We start from the raw sequence: 17,879 nt of genomic DNA, 5'->3' as shown, positions 1-17,879 counted from the left end.
GGGGGTTGGAGAGGAGCTCTGGAGGGGGGAGAGGTGAGAGATTCGGGTGGGTCGGCTAGTGGAGAGGGGTCATCGTCAAAGGAAATTAGGGGTTAGGATGTAGGAGATGTCTGTTTGGCAAGAAGGATCTGGGAAGTGGAACAATCGACGCATAGGGAAGGGCGGGAGCGTAAATACCAGAAGGCCTGGACATAGGGGACCTCGGACCATTTGCCCGTCCTGCGGCAGTAGTTGTCTAAATCCCGGAGGATGTTGAAATCGAAAGTCCCTTCAGGAGGTCATTTAGACTGATTGTCTAGAGGGTACTGTGGCCAGGCCTCGGTGGAATAGAATAGCTGCCTGCGGCGGAGGTCTTGAGAAAAGCCGAGTTTTGTAAAGTTGGCCAGGAGACACCCCAGGGGTGTCTTAGGATCTGGTTTAGATTCTGAGGTCCCCATGACCTCCGGTCTGTCCCCGGGTGAACAGAGAAAGAGAGAGACGTCTCTGGTCTCAATCTCTGGTCACAGCAGATCGGAGAGCAGTCAGGCGGTTGGGACGTCTCCACAACCGCCCGAGGCTCGGAGGGAGGATGGAGGACTCCCTGACTCGGCCAAGGCTAAGGACAGGGAGTCCGGTAGGTAGGGACCCCGGGGGTCGAGGGGAAAGAAGGAGGGACTTACCCCACTTCTGCCGGATCGGGTGGGTGAGCAGAGGTCCCCGGTCGTCCCCTAGGGGGGGTGAGGGGTGGCCCCGCGGTAATTTGTGGGGCTGGGTACCCCTCCCGGGTTTCGGCACCAAATGTAAGGAAAGGCACCAAGAAACGGAGGAGAACTTAAGCAAGCTTTATTTGGGACCGCTCCCGGGCGAGGTTCATTGGTCCGAGAGAAAGGGGCCAGGGAAGTCGCCCCGGGTGCAGGCACGAACGAAATTTATAGGGGTGGACGCCGGGGAGGTGCTTGCTGTGTGAAGCAGCCCCTTTTTTGGTAATCTCTCGGGTGTTGTGGCAATGTCGGGTGCCGGTTGCGTTGGTTCCGCCCCTCGGGGAGCGGGAAATCGGGGAGCGGGAAAGCCGTAGAGCCGTTGGTTCCGCCCCTCGGGGAGCGCGAAAGCCGGGGCCGAGTAGAAAGTACCGGGTCTGTTTCCTGGGCAGGTGGAAAGTCCCGGGCTGATGCCACTTGTGGGTCAGCTGCATCAACCACCTTAGTGGGGGTTCCGTCTGGGTCCCTGGGCCCTTCCCCGCACCTGCTGGCCTTCCAAAAACACGTACTTTTTAGTTACCCATTTTGTCAGTGTGTGTTGTTAAACTGTTTCATCTCTAAAAAACAACCAAGATTTTAAGGCTTTTCATAGCATTTATTGATCTGTCAACTCTTGCTGCAGTAGAAACTGAATCTTAAGAACTAGACATGAATTCTAACTTGCTATTTAATAGTTGGCAAGATTACCAAATTACAGCTGAGGAAATGCCTATAAAATTGTATCCTTACGTTTTTACAATTGATGTAAAAGTTTTCACATGAATCCAGAATCTGTAATAAACATTGTTGTTGAAGTCATCCATTCAGAAAAATCAGAATGTAGCCTTTTATCAGATGATACTGATTTTTTTTTTACTGTTGTATTTCAATGTATTTATTTTGTCTTGTTTACTAGGAACCTCATAGCTAAATGTAATGTTGATTGTGTATTACCTTTCTTTGATCATAGTACTGTCTATACATGTTGTTATCTTTATATTTCAGTGACTAATGTTTAAATTTTAATGCATACACTGCCTCAATTCTTGTTTGAAAGTGGGTTGGTTTTTTAGAAACAAATGTGAGCTCAGTAACTACTCTCCATGAAACAGTTTTCTTTCTAGACAGACTGATAAAAATTTTGCACACTACAAATATTTTTTATTGCAGTTTAATCCTAGTCCAAGGTTGGCATAGCTCAGTAAGAGCAGATTATAGCGGTGATTCTCATTTTGGTATGTGTAAGAATCACCAGACTTTCTTTTAAAAATCATCTCTAGACTTTGTTTCAGTCCCAGGGTAGGACCTAAGAATCCTCATTTTTTTTACAAGTTCTGATAAATCACTGTTTGAGAAATACTTTTGCAGGGCCAGAATCGCAGTTTTTAAAAATGTATTCAAAAGTAGTTAAAAGTTCTTGAGAGTTGACTAAGGAATAACAGGCTAACAGGAAACAATATATAAGCCTAAATGCCTGTTAAGAAAACTTAAGGACCTGAGACACTGCTATTCTCTTGTCATCCTTGTTTCTCTGAAAGAAATATTCATGGGAAGACCTGTTTATAGTTTTTCAAAAAGGGTTTGTGATGAGCATTGTATAAGTGCCTTTGGAGAGTTAATTGATCCTAATGGCTAACAGGATTCGGCTGTCACAGTGTTCATCTTCACTAGTGAAGTAGTCCAGCCAGGGAGGTGTGATTAATACTATCAGCTGATTTTGGAACTCATCTCCCCAAATCTTCCCTGGGTGGCATTAGAGTCACACTGCAGAGTTCTTAGGGCTTCCCTTTTATAATTATCCTGCAAACCATCCACTACTGTAAGCCTGTTTTTCAGGGAGATTAATAAAATAAAACTTCTGATTATTTAGTTAAAATCACATTCCACTCATTCCTCCTTGAAGTTATTTTCCGGCCAAGTGGATTGCACTAATCATATACGACATTGAGTTGTTTCTTTTTTGCACATTGGCTTATGTATCTGTCACATTTTCCCAAATTTTATCACATTTCACACAGTCCTGTTTCCAATTTTTGCGTTTTTTTCTTAGTCAATATAAAGTATGATAAAATGACCTTTTATTTGAGGCAAACTTGAAATAAGTACATAAGAAAAATAGAAGGAATTGCCTTTAGCAGAAAGTACTTAATCTAAGAATATTGTTATTAAGTTTAATGTAGGCCTAGTACTTTTATAAACATTGTAAATAGCATCATACAGAAATTGTAATCAGATTTGATGGAGTTTCTTCAATGTCTAAAAAGCATTTAAACTTGATCTTTGGTGCCTGTCATTTCTTGACACCTACTGGTTAATAGTTACCTTTAAGTCCCTTTTGTGGCTAGGAGCAGATTCCTAGCATCTTGCAGTGTCAAGGGCTATCCTTATTTTTTAGCTGCCCATTTACTGCCTGTTTTATGCCTGAGATGTTTCCAGGCTTCTACACATTTACAGAGATGACTGACATATACTGAGTTCAATCAAAGATGAAGCCAGCTCATTTAAAGAGTTGATGATTTATTACTTTTCTTCTGCAGAGTGATGAGACTTTACCATCATAATTTCATTATACAGAAAATTAGAAATATGGTAAAAATTTCCAAGAGAAAGGATGTGTTGCAAAATGACCCATTCTCTTAGAAAGGCACAAGTTGGGAGCAACTCACTCAGTTTCTTCCTTGCAGTGAAAGATGATTGTAACCATGAACTTGAGCTTTTTAGGGAATGTACGAACCTTGTAATTTGAGCCCACAGTCTATTAAGGAAATGATACAGTGCTATCTGCAGCTGGGTGGAGTAACTCTAATATTTAATTTAAAAATTTACAAATATGTTATCCTATTCTGCAGCACAGTCTTTGTAAAATTGTGTATATTGCTTACTCATATCAGTAAAAGAACCAAGGCAAAAAAGAAGAGAAAAACAAAAGCCCCAAAAGACTAGAAGGATACAACCAAAATGGGTTTTGGAATAATAGTTTTTTTTTAATCTCTTTTTAGTCTTTATAATGAATGACTGTAACTCCCAATGAGAAAAACTTTGTTTAAAAAGAAAGCACAAGTTTATGGAAGTGTGAATAACACGTTCAACAATTAACAACACTGTTGAACTTTTACAGTATGCCAGAAACGTGTTGTTTCACCTGGTATTCCCAACTATCCTGCATCCATCAGTATGAAATATTCCCTTCTAAACCATGAGATAGTTTAGGCATGGTAGCAAGGCAGAAGCAGTACAGGTTATTAGCAAGAATTATCAGTGTGCAGCTAAATTATTAGTCATGAAATCATTGCAAATCTCCTCTTAACACGTAAAAGCAGTAATGCGAACCAGACATTAGGACTTCTAAATCTCAAGAAATTGGTTTGTTATTGTTCGTGTGATACTGCCTGGCCCAACTTTGGTGATCAGGAGGGATGTTTCTGAGGCTAACAAAGCCAGACTTTAGCTAGCATCAGAATCACCTGGAAAACTTGTTAAAACTCATTTTACTGGGCTGCACTAGGTCCAGAGTTTCTGATTCAGTAGGTATGGGGTAGAGCCCAGAAATTTGCATTCCTAATAAGTTTCTAGGTTATGCTGATGCTGCTAGTTTACAAGAACCACTGGTCTAGTAGTTCCCATCCCCCAGGCGTATCAGCAACAACAAACAAAAACCTGAAGATTTTCTTTTTTTTGCATTTATAAAATTTCAGACCCTATCCTTATCTCCTGAATCAAAGTTAAAGTCACTTAATTGGCTGCATGCTCAGTATGCCATCAGGGTCCATTGGACCCAGTCTTCATTTTTAAATTTTCTTGAGCAGTTCTATTTGTAAGAATTGTTATTTCATGTCATTTACTTTTTCTTAGGGGACCTTCCAGAAAATAAAGAGAAAATTGAGTGATATTTTTTTCTATAGAATAAAGCATATTTGATCTTGAAATTACCATATTGGTGTATTGGCCCCTTTTATAAACCTAAGATACATTATAAGATTTTAATGACCTTATTTTCCTGTATCTGGAAACATTTTGCTGTTTCATTATTTTAGGAATCATCTAATATTACTCATCAATTATTCTCAACTATGCTAAAAAGAATAACATGATGGAATCCTCCAGAGCAGAGGTCAGCAAACTGTGGCCCCTGGGCCAAATCTGATCTGCTACCTGTTTTTGTACATTAAGTTTTATCGTAGCATAGCCTTGCCTCTTGTTTTATATATTGACTATGGCTGCTTTCATGCTACAATGGCAGAGTTGAGTAGTTGTGAAAGAAACCTCATGGCAGGTGAAGCTGAAGATATTTTACTATCTGATTCTTTTCAGAAAACTATAGTATTCTCATCCAGTTAGTCATTCAACAGAAAGGACTTCAGGCAAAAACATGAACCAACTCCTTTTGCTAAAAGAATGTGTAACAGTCTTCATCTTTTATGAATCTGTGCATGCTAATTTATTTGATACTGTTTGTAAGTGGAGAAATGCTAATGGAAGGTGACTGGAAAGGAATGGAAAAAAAATCATTGGATTGAGTATTCAAATTGTTTATAAATCTAAAAGTGGAAATGTTATACAAATTATGGAGCAAAGATGGTTGTCTTCCATGTCTTATAAGCCATGAAAGATTTTAAAAATTCCTTCAAGCAGTGTGTTTTGATGATGCAAGTGCATAAAGAAAAAGCAAAACTAATAATAAGCTATAACCAATTAGAGATGTATCTGAAGTCTAAAATCAGTATTTACAGGATGGTTATGTTCCAGATACATGCATGAAGATAGTAAGCAGTTATTTGCACTTAGAGGAAATGCCCATTTATAGTGTGTTTATTTGTTTGTTTTTAAATCAGGGAAACTCAGAATAAAAATTTGGGTTTACTATATCTTATTAAAATTTCTAAGTTTTTTTCAGGCTTTTTATTCTTTTGTAAATTGTTCATTAAATGATTAAAAATAAGGGAAAATAGATTGCGAGAAGCCTCCACGAAGCTGGCTCATGCACTTACTCCCTCTCTAGACCTTACCCCCTCTGTACAGTGGGACCTAAGCGGTTTCAGAGAACCTTCCCATTTGTACAGTGCGTGGGGGGAGGGCCTTTGGGGAGACTGCCCTCACCCATGAGTCTTTCAAGCCCAGCTTGGCCGCCAGCTTCTTGCGGTTGGGATTGTTTATGTACTTCTGCTTCTGGAACATCTTATCCAGCGCCTTGCACTGCACGTCAGAGGACACGTCTGTGCAGCATGCCCCAACGAGGCTTGCCGCGGGCGGCCAGTGGCCAGGAGAAAGTCCCGGGCTGGGCACGACACTGGAGGATGCTGCAGAGGCCAGGGGTGCGAGGACTGCTCTTGCTAGGATCTACCTTTGGCAGGTTCTTTGTGTGTTTTGACCAACCATCCATCCATGTCAGGTTCCTCACTCTCTATCACCCAGCATCCTCCTAGCCTCAGGGTACCTGTGGTCCCAAGCAGACACCGCAGCCCCAGGTCTGCCTCAAGACCTTTCTGCTCAGCTCTAGCAGCTGCTGTCTTGTTCTTGTTCCGAAAAGAAGAATCTGGATTAGCACAGCTCAGTTTTGCTGACAAATTTTTTAATCATAAGTCACAGCTTACTGGACAGGCTGCTCTCCAGTCCATGGCCACATCAGTTCACCTCAGCTGAGGCATAGAGCAGTGTGAGAAGCACCTGGTGGAGAACACAGCTCTTCAGAGCAGTGAGGACTGTAGCTCTTGCTGGGCTTGTCTGCACTCGGTTCTAACCTAGGTTGTGTCTAGGACTGCTCCACGTTCACTGTCTTCTTAGCCAACAAGAATAAATGCTAGAGGACTTCCCTGGTGGCACAGTGGTTAAGAATCTGCCTGTCAATGCAGCTGGGGACAGGGGTTCGAGCCCTGGTCCAGGAAGATCCCACATGCTGTGGAGCAGCTAAGCCTGTGCACCACAACTACTGAGCCTGTGCTCTGGAGCCCGCAAACCACAGCTACTGAGCCCATGCGCTGCGACAAGAGAAGCCCGTGCACCGCAATGAAGAGTAGCCCCCGGTCGGCGCAACTAGAGAAAGGCCGCGTGCAGCAACGAAGACCCAACACAGCCAAATTAATTAATTAATTGATTGATTTTTTTAAAGAAAAGAATAAATGCTAGCCTCCTTAGCCATGCATTCAAGGCTGCACCCTCCGAAATGTGCCCAGTTTGCTGATCGTGCCTCCCACTCTCACCCTCTCTGCCAGACTATTTACTGCAAAACCCAACATAGATATTTCCACCTCCAGGCCTTGGTCACGCTGTGCCTACCTTCCCTCCCCCACGCCTGCCATCCTTCAAAGGCCAGCTGAAGTTATTCTTCCTTTATACCAATAACAGCCACTCTTTGTTGAACATCTGCCATGAACCAGGTATTCTCCCAGATACTTTACATACATAACCTCATTTAATCCTTTCTACTTACCTTTCAAAGTAGGTATCATTATTCCCATTCTACAGGAGGCTTGGAGAAGTTAAAGTACTTACCCAAATTCATGGAGGGAGTAAATGTCAAAGTTGGAATTCTGGCCCCAGAGTCTGATGCAGAGTCTGTACTTTTTCTTAAACCATGCTTAATCGTGAAGAATTTCCTGATGAGTTGTAACCCCAGTTTTCTTGCCCTTTTTTGAATAGTACTTGATGTCTAGTCTGCATGACTGATTTGACATTTAACAAATGACTACTTATGATACAATTGTCTTTTTTAAAATAAATTTATTTATTTTAAAAAAATAACGGAAAAGGTATGTTGGAACAAGATGATAGTGATAACTGTTTTTCCTAGTATACTGAAAATTATAGGCTTCAGGGGAAAATACAGGTTTAACAAGATTTGCCATGAGTTAATTGTTGCAAGGTGAGTGATGGGTATATGGGGTTTCATTGTATTCTTCTTTCTACTTTTGTGTATGTTTGAAATTGTCCATAATAAAAAAGTTTAAAGTTTCCCATGTGAATATGATGATTTAACATGGTTGGAAACTCCAGATGTTACTTAGTTTTCAAGTTTCACCAGGTCCAGTCAGAATGTCCCCTTCTACTCTTTACCCTTTTTAGTAGGAAGGGGAGTGGAATTGCTACAAGCTGAGTGGCAGGTGGACAGGCAGTTGGGTGGGGACCTTTATCAATGTAGCTGCTGTACGCCAACTGTGTGTTCAGGTGGCACTGGTAGGGGAGGAAGATCCCTTTCCTCTGCTCCTGTACTTGGAAATAATAAGTTTGAAGATCCAAGGCTGTCTAGCTTTCTGATAAAGTTGCAAAAATTTGCTTAGATAAAATTTTTAAAAGTTGTTGATTAGTTTTATGCATGAGTACGTCAAAACTTTTATTAGTAGCCAGCTGGCTATAGCTTTTACAACTCATAAAATGACCTATTTAATTTTCATTTTTAATTTTATAAGTTAGTTATGTAAGTTATAATATAGTCTCACTACAAAAAAAATTCCGACAATTAAACAAAGGTTACCACTAATCTACTTGTACACAATATACAAGTATACAATATACTTGTGTATATTTTCAGGTCTTTTTCTATATATGGTATATAGAAATATGAATATATATGATAATTTAAAATGTGGTTTTGTCAATGTAGAAAAAACAGTTGGAATCATGCATATGCTGTAGCTTTATTAAAGTATCTTGAAGTTCATTCTGTATCAGTATATATAGATCTACCTCATTTTTTATTACTGCATTGTATTTCATAGTATACTACTTTGTTTAAACATTTCAAATGTCAAACTGTAAAACAGTCCTTGAAATGAGCAATGTGCTGTCACATTTCGTCCCATTGTTTATTTATGGCAGGAATACATCTTATGAAGAACGTGTAATTGATTGTTTAACATTGTTTTAATAAGAAACCTTTCCCAGTATGGGAATATGGGAGGGTTTTGTTTTTCTGTTTTTTTCTGCTTACATGTAACATGTGCTGACCACCTTCCACATCTCTGACTTCATAAAACTTCTAAAAGTCATCTCATCACTGTAAGTCTGAAACTGCTAAATAACATTAAAATATTTAGAACATATCATAATCTTTCTTTGCTAGAAGCTTTTATAGAAATACACAAAGCTGCTACCATATTTTTAGAAAAGTAACTACACTTTGAAACAAAAATCATATATTTTGAAAAATGATCTCTCCAATTAGATAAGTGAATATACAACTCCAGTAAAGGGATTAGAATAGGAGTTTCCCACGTACCCTTTTTTAAAAAAATAAATTTATTTATTTTTGGCTGCATTGGGTCTTCCTTGCTGCACGTGGGCTTTCTCTAGTTGCAGCAAGCGGGGACTACTCTTCGTTGTGGTGCGTGGGCTTCTCATTGCGGTGGCTTCTCTTGTTGCAGAACGTGGGCTATAGGTGCGTGGGCTTCAGTAGTTGTGGCTCATGAGCTGTAGAGCACAGGCTCAATAGTTGTGGCACACGGGCTTAGTTGCTCCGCAGCATGTGGGATCTTCCTGCACCAGGGCTCGAACCTGTGTCCCTGCATTGGCAGGTGGATTCTTAACCACTGCACCACCAGGGAAGTCCCTCCCACCTACCTTTATGTTTGCTTTAGGTGAAAATATTGAGTCCAAGAGGATGGAAGAGATAAATTCCCATCATATCATCAACTGATGAAAATTGAACTGTAGAGAAGAAAGAAGGATGTGTGTTTATTTAAAAGACCTATATCCTTTGACACAGCAGTTCTTCAGAAATTTGTTACAGATATCCTTGTGTAACTATAGTTAAGTACAATAATGTTACTTGCAGTATTGTTTTTAATAGTGAAAAAGTGGAATAATAAAAATATTCAATGGGGACTTCCCTGGTGGCACAGTGGTTAAGAATCCACCTGCCAGTGCAGGGGACACACGTTCGAGCCCTGGTCTGGGAAGATCCCACATGCCGTGGAGCAATGAAGCCCATGCGCCACTACTGAGCCTGCACTCTAGAGCCCACGAGCCACAACTGCTGAGCCCCTGTGCCACAACTACTGAAGCCCGTGCGCCTCGATCCCGTGCTCCACAACAAAGAGAAGCCACCGCAGTGAGAAGCCTGTGCACTGCAATGAAGAGCAGCCCCTGCTCGCCTCAACTAGAGAAAAGCTGCACGCAGCAACAAAGACCCAACAGCCAAAATTAATTAATTAATTAATTTAAAAATATGCAGTGGAATTGTGGCTATGTGTAGTGATATGAAAGGTCTCCAAAATTGTGTGAAAAAGTTCAGGACAGTTTTTCTGATGAGAATCTCATTTGCGGAAAATAAACTGAGAAAATATATACATAGTATACATTCTTGTATATAACTGGCCCCATTCTTGTACATGACTGTCTACATTACCTATAAATTTACAAAAGATGAACAATAAACTCTTAAATCATTGCTTTCAGGAATGGAGTTGGTAAATTGGGGAAGGGAAACTAGCTTCATTTTTAGGTACCTTTTAAAAATTATGTTAACACTTGGTAAAATGGGTTTACAAAACATAAGTTATCAAATTTGTAGCTTCAGGATTCTGAAGGTAGGGCCTCGTTAAAAATTTAGTTGCAAATTGCCAACTTCTGTGGCTTTTCTGCTTGTTCATGCATGAATTGAGTAATTTCAGAAGCATAAGCACTTCTAGACCACAATATTGCAATGTACTTTTTTAGCCCTGTCCTTGTGACCTGAGTTTTATTAGGGATATAACTGTTGATTAATTCAAAATGAATATAAAATAACTAAAATGTCCAAAGTAAGGCAAGCACTTAGATCATGGAATAGTAGTCATTTCTGAAAACTCAAGAATATTTTTGTACTAAATTTGGCAGGTGTTCTGTTAAAGCACCTATGTGAAAAAATTTGATGGGCTTTAGGGAACCTCACATTTTGTTATTTTGGGTTATTTTGTGTCTTTCTCACGTTTTTAGATACTGAGAAGTTTCCATCATTCCACAGCAGTCCCCAAACATATAGTCTCTGGGTTGGCAGGAAGGTTGCACCTCAGTCTTTACTAAGGTTCTCTCTACTCAGTCACAGGTTGGGCAAGGTTCTAGAATCTGTGCAAGGATATTGGGATAGGAGTGCAATCTAGTCCTCAAGACGTTTGCTCAAATGAGTTACTGCTGAAACATTTTGCATTCTGGTCAGGATGGCCTTTCAGGTGTAGCACCTTCCAGGCACATGACCATCTGCTGTTTCTATGCCCCATCTTAGAGGCATCTGCAAGCTTGGCTCTGGGTCCATCTGCCAGGATACTGTACACCGCTCCAATTCCTCTCTGGTGTTGTGTGGCTTGATGGCTCCACCAGGAAGCCCCAGCAGCACTACCGACTCCCCATATACACACACAAGTGCAAACACACACACATAACACTCTTCAAAATGGAATCTTTCTCACCTGTAGATAAAACCCTTTCTCTCCCTGTTCTACACAAATGTTTTTTCTACACCCAGTCAATTGATTATCCTTGCATCTATTCAGGACGTTTTGTCTTTATCTACCCTCCTCCTGCTTCTATCTATCCTACTAGTTCCCTTAATTATTTTGCAACATGAAAACCAAAGAGGTACTGGGCTGTTTCTCCTTTCTTTGCCACAACTTTCTTCTGGTGCAGTGAACACAAAGTCCATTATCTTTTTAAAAGGGGGTAAGGGAAGGGGTCTACCAGGAAAAAAAAAATTAGGTTCATCTTTCAAAAATACTTTGCTATAGTTTTTTGTTTGGCTTGGTTTTTTAATACTTCATTCCTCTGAGTTTATCTTTTAGCAGCTCAGTCTGTTACTGAGCTTCAAATGGTTTACAGACGGTCCAATGCACATATTTCTTTCCTGCTTCTTGCTAAAATAAAGCTATCTTTGGTTGTGCATTTTGTGCAACCAGTAAATCTGATAATTCGTAAGCCATTCTCTACTGTAGTCTTCTCAACCTTCCTTCCTCTGTGTACTACTGAGGCCTGGGACACACACACTTACCAGTAGTAGTGTCTTAGTAAACTGTCTTAAGGAGGCAGTTTGAATGTGTATCTAAAATCCTTCAAATTAAATTGTTCCCTCTATTGTCACTTTGTTTATTCCCCACATTCTTCCATTTCTTAACCCTTTTCTGTACTGTGCTTTTGACTTGATATCCCTTACAAAATGCAGCTCCAGTGTGACTGAAAATAAAATCTAGGATCCCAACTCATTTATAAATTGGACATTAACTTTTGTTCATATACTGAGCAAGGTTAAATAATCAGAATTGGTTTGTAATGTTTATAGGAAAGCTATAAAGAGTAGACACTAAAATTGATTCATATGTCAATAGTGCTTGGTATGGAAAGGGATCGCTTAGTACTAAGTAATAAAAGGCAGCAAGCTATAATCACAACATTAAATGAAAAAGGGCAAGCCATTTTAACAGTGAAGTGTTTTGCCATTTTTTCCACAGTTGAATTTTATAAAACTGAAGCTAAAAGTTACATTTTTAATTTGAATTTGTACTCTTTTCCACATAGTAAATTATAATTGAATTAAAATATTCAATGATATGACTTCCAGTTGTGCTTTAATATTTTACACTTCCACATGGGAGAGCTTCTACTAAGCTCGTATCTCTTTTATCACTTACATATAATTTAGAAGATCAGAAATACGTGTGATCTTCTGAACATGATCTACTGGGTTAATTTAAATTGCTTTGGTGTTAATAATTCAAGTTTTCCCCTTTCTTTTCCCATTAAGGATTCTGGACTCTACTTATAATATCCCTAACTGCCGGATTCTCCTGCTGCAGCTTTTCTTGGACCGTGACTTATTTTGATTCTTTTGAACCAGGAATGTTTCCTCCTACTCCTCTTTCACCTGCCAGGTTCAAGTAAGTATTCCTGTTTCTTCTTTTTTTTTTCCCAACCCATTCTGCTGAAACCTACTAAAATAGAAGCAAGAGGCTGCTTGCTTGTGAGATAATACTTTGAGGCCCCAGTCTTTAATCTATAAAATACAAATGACTCAAAGTTTTCAGCTTGGCTCAGCCTTTAGATAAGTGGAGAAGAATATTTTAAACTCTGTATGTAGATAATTCAGTGGTGGTCTAAAAAAATTAATTCAAGGAATAATCTAATAAGTAAGAAACTTTGATGGCTGTTTGTCCTTTGGGGATGGAATTTCATTTAAAACAGTATATGAAGGCTGAATTAATGTTAGCAGTATGAAAGTTTTACAAGATTCATGCGTAGATAGTCAGACTTGTAACAGCTTAATAATTGGATTGAAATTTTCCTCAGATTTAAACTTCGTATAATAATTAGCAAGCATTTATGGCACCCAGTTTATATCTCTAGACCAGATTAGATGCGTTTCATAGTGAAACGTTATATTTCTTTGGTCTATATTTTCTGTTTCAAAGAGTTCCAGAAAATTCAGTAATCAGCATTCTAATCTAGTTTATTTATATTGGGAAGACTCAGGTTTTATAAATTGCCAAATAAAAGCATCTAAGACCTCTAGTTTATTCTACAAACTAAGGGTGGAAGGAGTGGGGGGAGAGAATGAAGAGTAGAAAATAAATTCTGTTAATGATATGTATGTTATCAAGAGTATTATAGTTGTTACTACCAGTTCCAGCCCACCCCATGGACAACTCGTGGAGATAAAATAAAATCTATTTGAGGGACTCTGTAAATAAGTTTAATCACTTCAAATTAAATGCATAAGTGTATTTTAAACATCTTAATAAATCCCTATCTGTAAATGTAACATAAATCACATACCTGCCTATACATTTATGTGTATTTTGAGTGGATAATGATTAATTAATAATCTAAATTGACTAAATTATACCTAACGGTGCAGTACCATCCCATAGTTTACATGGGTACCATTCAGTTGGAAAGTTAATTTTGCTCTCAGTTCAAATTTATATTCTATTGCTGCTCATTGACATCAATTAGTTACTTTAATAGGGGGTATGAGTCTAATATAGATGACATAATGAGACTACTTTCATAAGTCACAAAAACCCTTAATTTAATTTTTTTTCTTTTACTTATTTATGTCTCACTTCTCCCCTGAATTCTAGTCGTACATTTCCAGGTATTAAGTAGATTTTGCAACCTGGATTCAGAAAGCACCTGGCACTTAGAATTGTTAAAGCTTCAATTTGTCTTAAAGACATAAGTATCCACTCACTTATCAAGGCTTGAAACCCTTTTTCACTGTATTTATATCCCTTCGCCAAGTCTAGTCATTCTTGCCTTTTGAGGTGTTATTGGAATATTTTGTCTTAGCACCCACAGTGTTTTTGCTCTATTTCAGATCTTGGCTAGGGTACTTCACTCCTTGAAGTCCCCTACTACAAGCTTTCACTCATTTGTCCTGTATATTATAACCTTTCTAAAAACAGATCTTAGTCACAGCTCTCCCTGGTTTAAAAGTCTTCAGCAGCTTTCCCATTGCCTTCAAAATAAAGTCTGTGCTCCCAAGTATAGCCTAACAGTCCTTCCCCAAGTGACCTTACTCTACTTTTCCACCTTACTCTACTTTTCCAACTTTATCTTCAGCTATTTCTCCAGTGTACCTTCTCCTGTAGCCACATATCAGATTATTCTGACATCCCCCAAATAAGCTATGAACTTTGAGATGCCATGGCTTTACTCTTGCTGTTCTCTCTTCCTGGAATGTCATTTTCCCTCTCGGCTTCTCTTCCACTACTACCAGAATTCCTAAGACTCATATGTTAGACGCTTTTGGAGTTAGAGAAAAGCATTTCTGTTCTCTTAAGGATCTGGAATTCTGAGGATATTTAACTAATTTCTTAAAAATTATCTTTGTGTTTTTTATTAGACTAGAACCAGATGGGCCTCAGTTTTCAATGTCTTTATTAGTCATTAAAATTTAATATGAGATGGTATCAGATGAGAGACTTACATATTTGTTAATACAATCCAAAAAATGCAGTTTTGAAATAGGTACATTGTGTGTACATATATATTTGAATTCCTTTCAGTATGTAAGTAGAGATAAGTTAATTTTATATATGATAAATCAGCTATTAAATATCTCATGGGAGTCAGAAATTTAAAATGATCATATGCTTAATAGAAGTACAGTCTGAAAAAGACATATAATAAATACAATGATATTTGATCACATATTAACAGAAACCACAGACCCAGAAAGGCATATATGATAGTGATAATTGGTACAGTTGTTTTATAGTGAAAACCCTGCCTTCTAGTGTTTGTAGAAAATAATGCAATTACTTCAGAAATGGCAGAATATAAGTATTCTCTGTGTCACCAGTAGAGTGAGTGCTTGTACAGGGAAACAACTTCTCTAGCTTTTGAGAAAGTTGAAATCTTCAGACTGTATTTTCTTAGAAATCAGATTGATATATTTTATTATTTTGCAATATCACACTTTTATAAAAATATCTTTATAATAGGTTATGTATTCTTTTGTTATCTAAAATAAAGTGATGTTAATATAAATATTTTCTTTGATTATATAAAAGTAATATAAGTTCTTTGTTGAAAATTCAAAAGACAAAAAGAAAAATAATGGAAAAACACATAATTAGAGAAAGTGACACAACATTTTAATGTATCTTTCCATTCTTAGCATATTTTTAAAAATTAAAACTGGGATCACAATATACATGTTTGTAATCCATTTTTTATTTAACATTTTGTTGGAACATTTTCTATTCTATTGGAATATTTCTATTCTCTTTCTATTGGAATATTTCTTTGGAATTTTCAATGTTTTAAATATATTTTAAAGACCAATCATTATATATATCTATCTTTTAAGGGAAATCTAATATAAATGATGGCTAAATTCTAAGATAATTTATTAACGGGTCTGCTTAACTAATTAGAAACTAAAGAAAGGCAAGATAATTGAGACATAAAATGAAGAGACTTTTCTCTTTACTTTTTTTTTTTTTTTTTTGCCGTATGCGGGCCTCTCACTGTTGTGGCCTCTCCCGTTGCGGAGCACAGGCTCCGGACGTGCAGGCCCAGCTGCTCCGCGGCATGTGGGATCTTCCCAGACTGGGGCACGAACCTGTGTCCCCTGCATTGGCAGGCGGACTCCCAACCACTGCGCCACCAGGGAAGCCCTTTACTTTTTCTTTTTACGATTAGGATTATTATTTAAAATACTCCCTGTTTCTAACTACATGAATATAAGGCATGAAGGGAATAAAATAATCAGGTCTAACTGGTTTGTTAAAAAAAAGTCATTTGTTCTCCTTTGCAGATTAAAATACAAGGGCATTTTTAAAAACTAATTAGTAGAAGTGGGAAAAAAATTTGAGAAGACCATGTTTACTATGGCTATCAATTAGTTGTACTTCCCTGGGAACATAAACTCCTCAAGGGAAGAAAATAATAATCTTTATTGATATGTAGTAAATATTAGATGAGACATTTAATGAAATCACAATTTGGATCAATAATTCATTAGGGGAGTTAAGAAATAAAACCTTTGGAGCTTCCCTGGTGGCACAGTGGTTAAGAATCCACCTGCCAATGCAGGGGACAGGGGTTCGAGCCCTGGTCTGCGAAGTTCCCACATGCCGCGGAGCAATGAAGCCCATGCGGCACAACTACTGAGCCTGCGCTGTAGAGCCTGCGAGCCACAACTACTGAAGCCCGCGTGCCTAGAACCCGTGCTCCGCAACAAGAGAAGTCACCGCAATGAGAAGCCCGCGCACCGCAACGAAGAGTAGCCCCCACTTCCCGTAACTAGAGAAAGCCCACGTGCAGCAACGAAGACCCAACGCAGCCAAAAATAAATTAATTTTTTTAAAAAGAGGTCTTGCCTGGTGGTGCAGTGGTTGGGAGTCCGCCTGCCGATGCAGAGCACGCGGGTTCGTGCCCCAGTCCGGGAGGATCCTGCGTGCCGCAGAGCGGCTGGGCCCCTGAGCCGTGGCCGCTGGGCCTGCTCGTCCAGAGCCTGTGCTCCTCAGTGGGAGGGGCCGCGGCGGTGGGAGGGGCCGCGGCGGTGAGAGGCCCGCGTACCGCAGAAAAAAAAAAAAAAGAGAAATAAAACCTTTGTACTCATTTAAAAAGTTTTTTTATTTACTGTTTCATATTTGTTAGATATTATCTTAGTTCAGGCTGCTGTAACAAAGTACCATAAACTGGGTGGCTTATAAACAACAGAAATTTATTTCTCACAGTTCTGGAGATTGGAATTCTAAGATCAGGCTGCCAGCATGGTCAGTTTCCGGTGAGGTCCATCTTCTGTGTTGCACATGGCCTCCACCTTGTTGTATCCTCACAAGGCAGAGAGCAGAGAGAGGAAGCAAGCTCTCTTGTGACTCTTGTAACAGCACTCATCCCAAATCCCATTCATGAGGGCTTCACTCTCATGACTTCATCTAATCCTAATTACCTTCCAAAGGCCCCAAATTCTAATACCATCACATTGGGGAATAGGTTTTGACATGAATTTGGTGGTAAGGAGATGGACACAAACATAATCCATAACAGATACAGCTTAGAAACTTTCACTTTTACATAGGCACAGACCTTTAGGAAATAACAAGATGGTTAAAGAAGTTTGCAAGGTGTATTTTCAGTCAGGTACTTAATGGGCTTCAAAGGCGTATTTTAAGAAAGATGGATGTCATGCTCACTTTGCAAAACTTTTCTGGGTTAGAAGGTATACTGCAATGTCAAATATGCAAACTCCATTAGGATGCAGTTACTTTGTGGAAAAGAAAATTTGGGTCAATTGTACTTTTAAATTATTTTCTTAGTTGTTTCTGAAAATCTGTTAAAGTGTTAATAACAAGAGGCAGAGGCAGTAACTTTAGATTCCTTGGAGTATCTATATAGGCATTGCCTACTTCTTGCTACTTTATAATTCATTATCCTGTTTTCCTACACTATTTAATCAACATCTGTAGTTCGCTTCTCATTAGTTTTCCCTGTTTACTCATTGGGTGTTGTTAGTGATTTCCAAGCAGGCAAATTTAGCAGTGTATATGTAATCAATATTTCACATTATGGTGATCTGCTTTAATTATAGTTTCCAGGAGTTAATGCATATAAATATGTGACCTACCCATGTAAAGATACTGCATTCAGAGAGGACCCAGAGCTTGAAAGAATCTTTGGGTTCTTTCCAGGCTGGGCCGATGGCAGCACCAGAACTTTTTTTTTTTAATACATATATATATTAAATATATA

At 38.9% G+C, this 17,879-nt stretch overlaps 1 protein-coding gene across 4 annotated transcripts in view; it reads left to right on the top strand.

Moving 5' to 3' along the window:
• Positions 1-17,879, top strand: part of ARL6IP6 (ARF like GTPase 6 interacting protein 6) — a 44,724-nt gene that overhangs the window by 10,383 nt on the left and 16,462 nt on the right. For 3 of the 4 annotated variants that reach the window (XM_024735965.1, XM_024735967.1, XM_024735964.1), the window contains exon 3: positions 12,421-12,553. In XM_024735965.1, the coding sequence (XP_024591733.1) occupies positions 12,421-12,553 (133 nt within the window). Of the gene's footprint in view, positions 1-12,420; positions 12,554-16,146; positions 16,219-17,879 lie in introns of those variants that run through there. The other variant, XM_024735968.1, reaches the window with a different exon arrangement.

This window comes from Neophocaena asiaeorientalis, unplaced genomic scaffold (assembly GCF_003031525.2).
Source record: "Neophocaena asiaeorientalis asiaeorientalis breed wild unplaced genomic scaffold, Neophocaena_asiaeorientalis_V1.1 scaffold72, whole genome shotgun sequence".
Classification (NCBI taxonomy): domain Eukaryota; kingdom Metazoa; phylum Chordata; class Mammalia; order Artiodactyla; family Phocoenidae; genus Neophocaena; species Neophocaena asiaeorientalis.
Note: the sequence above shows the minus strand (reverse complement) of the source record. Positions and strands in the feature narration are given on the sequence as shown.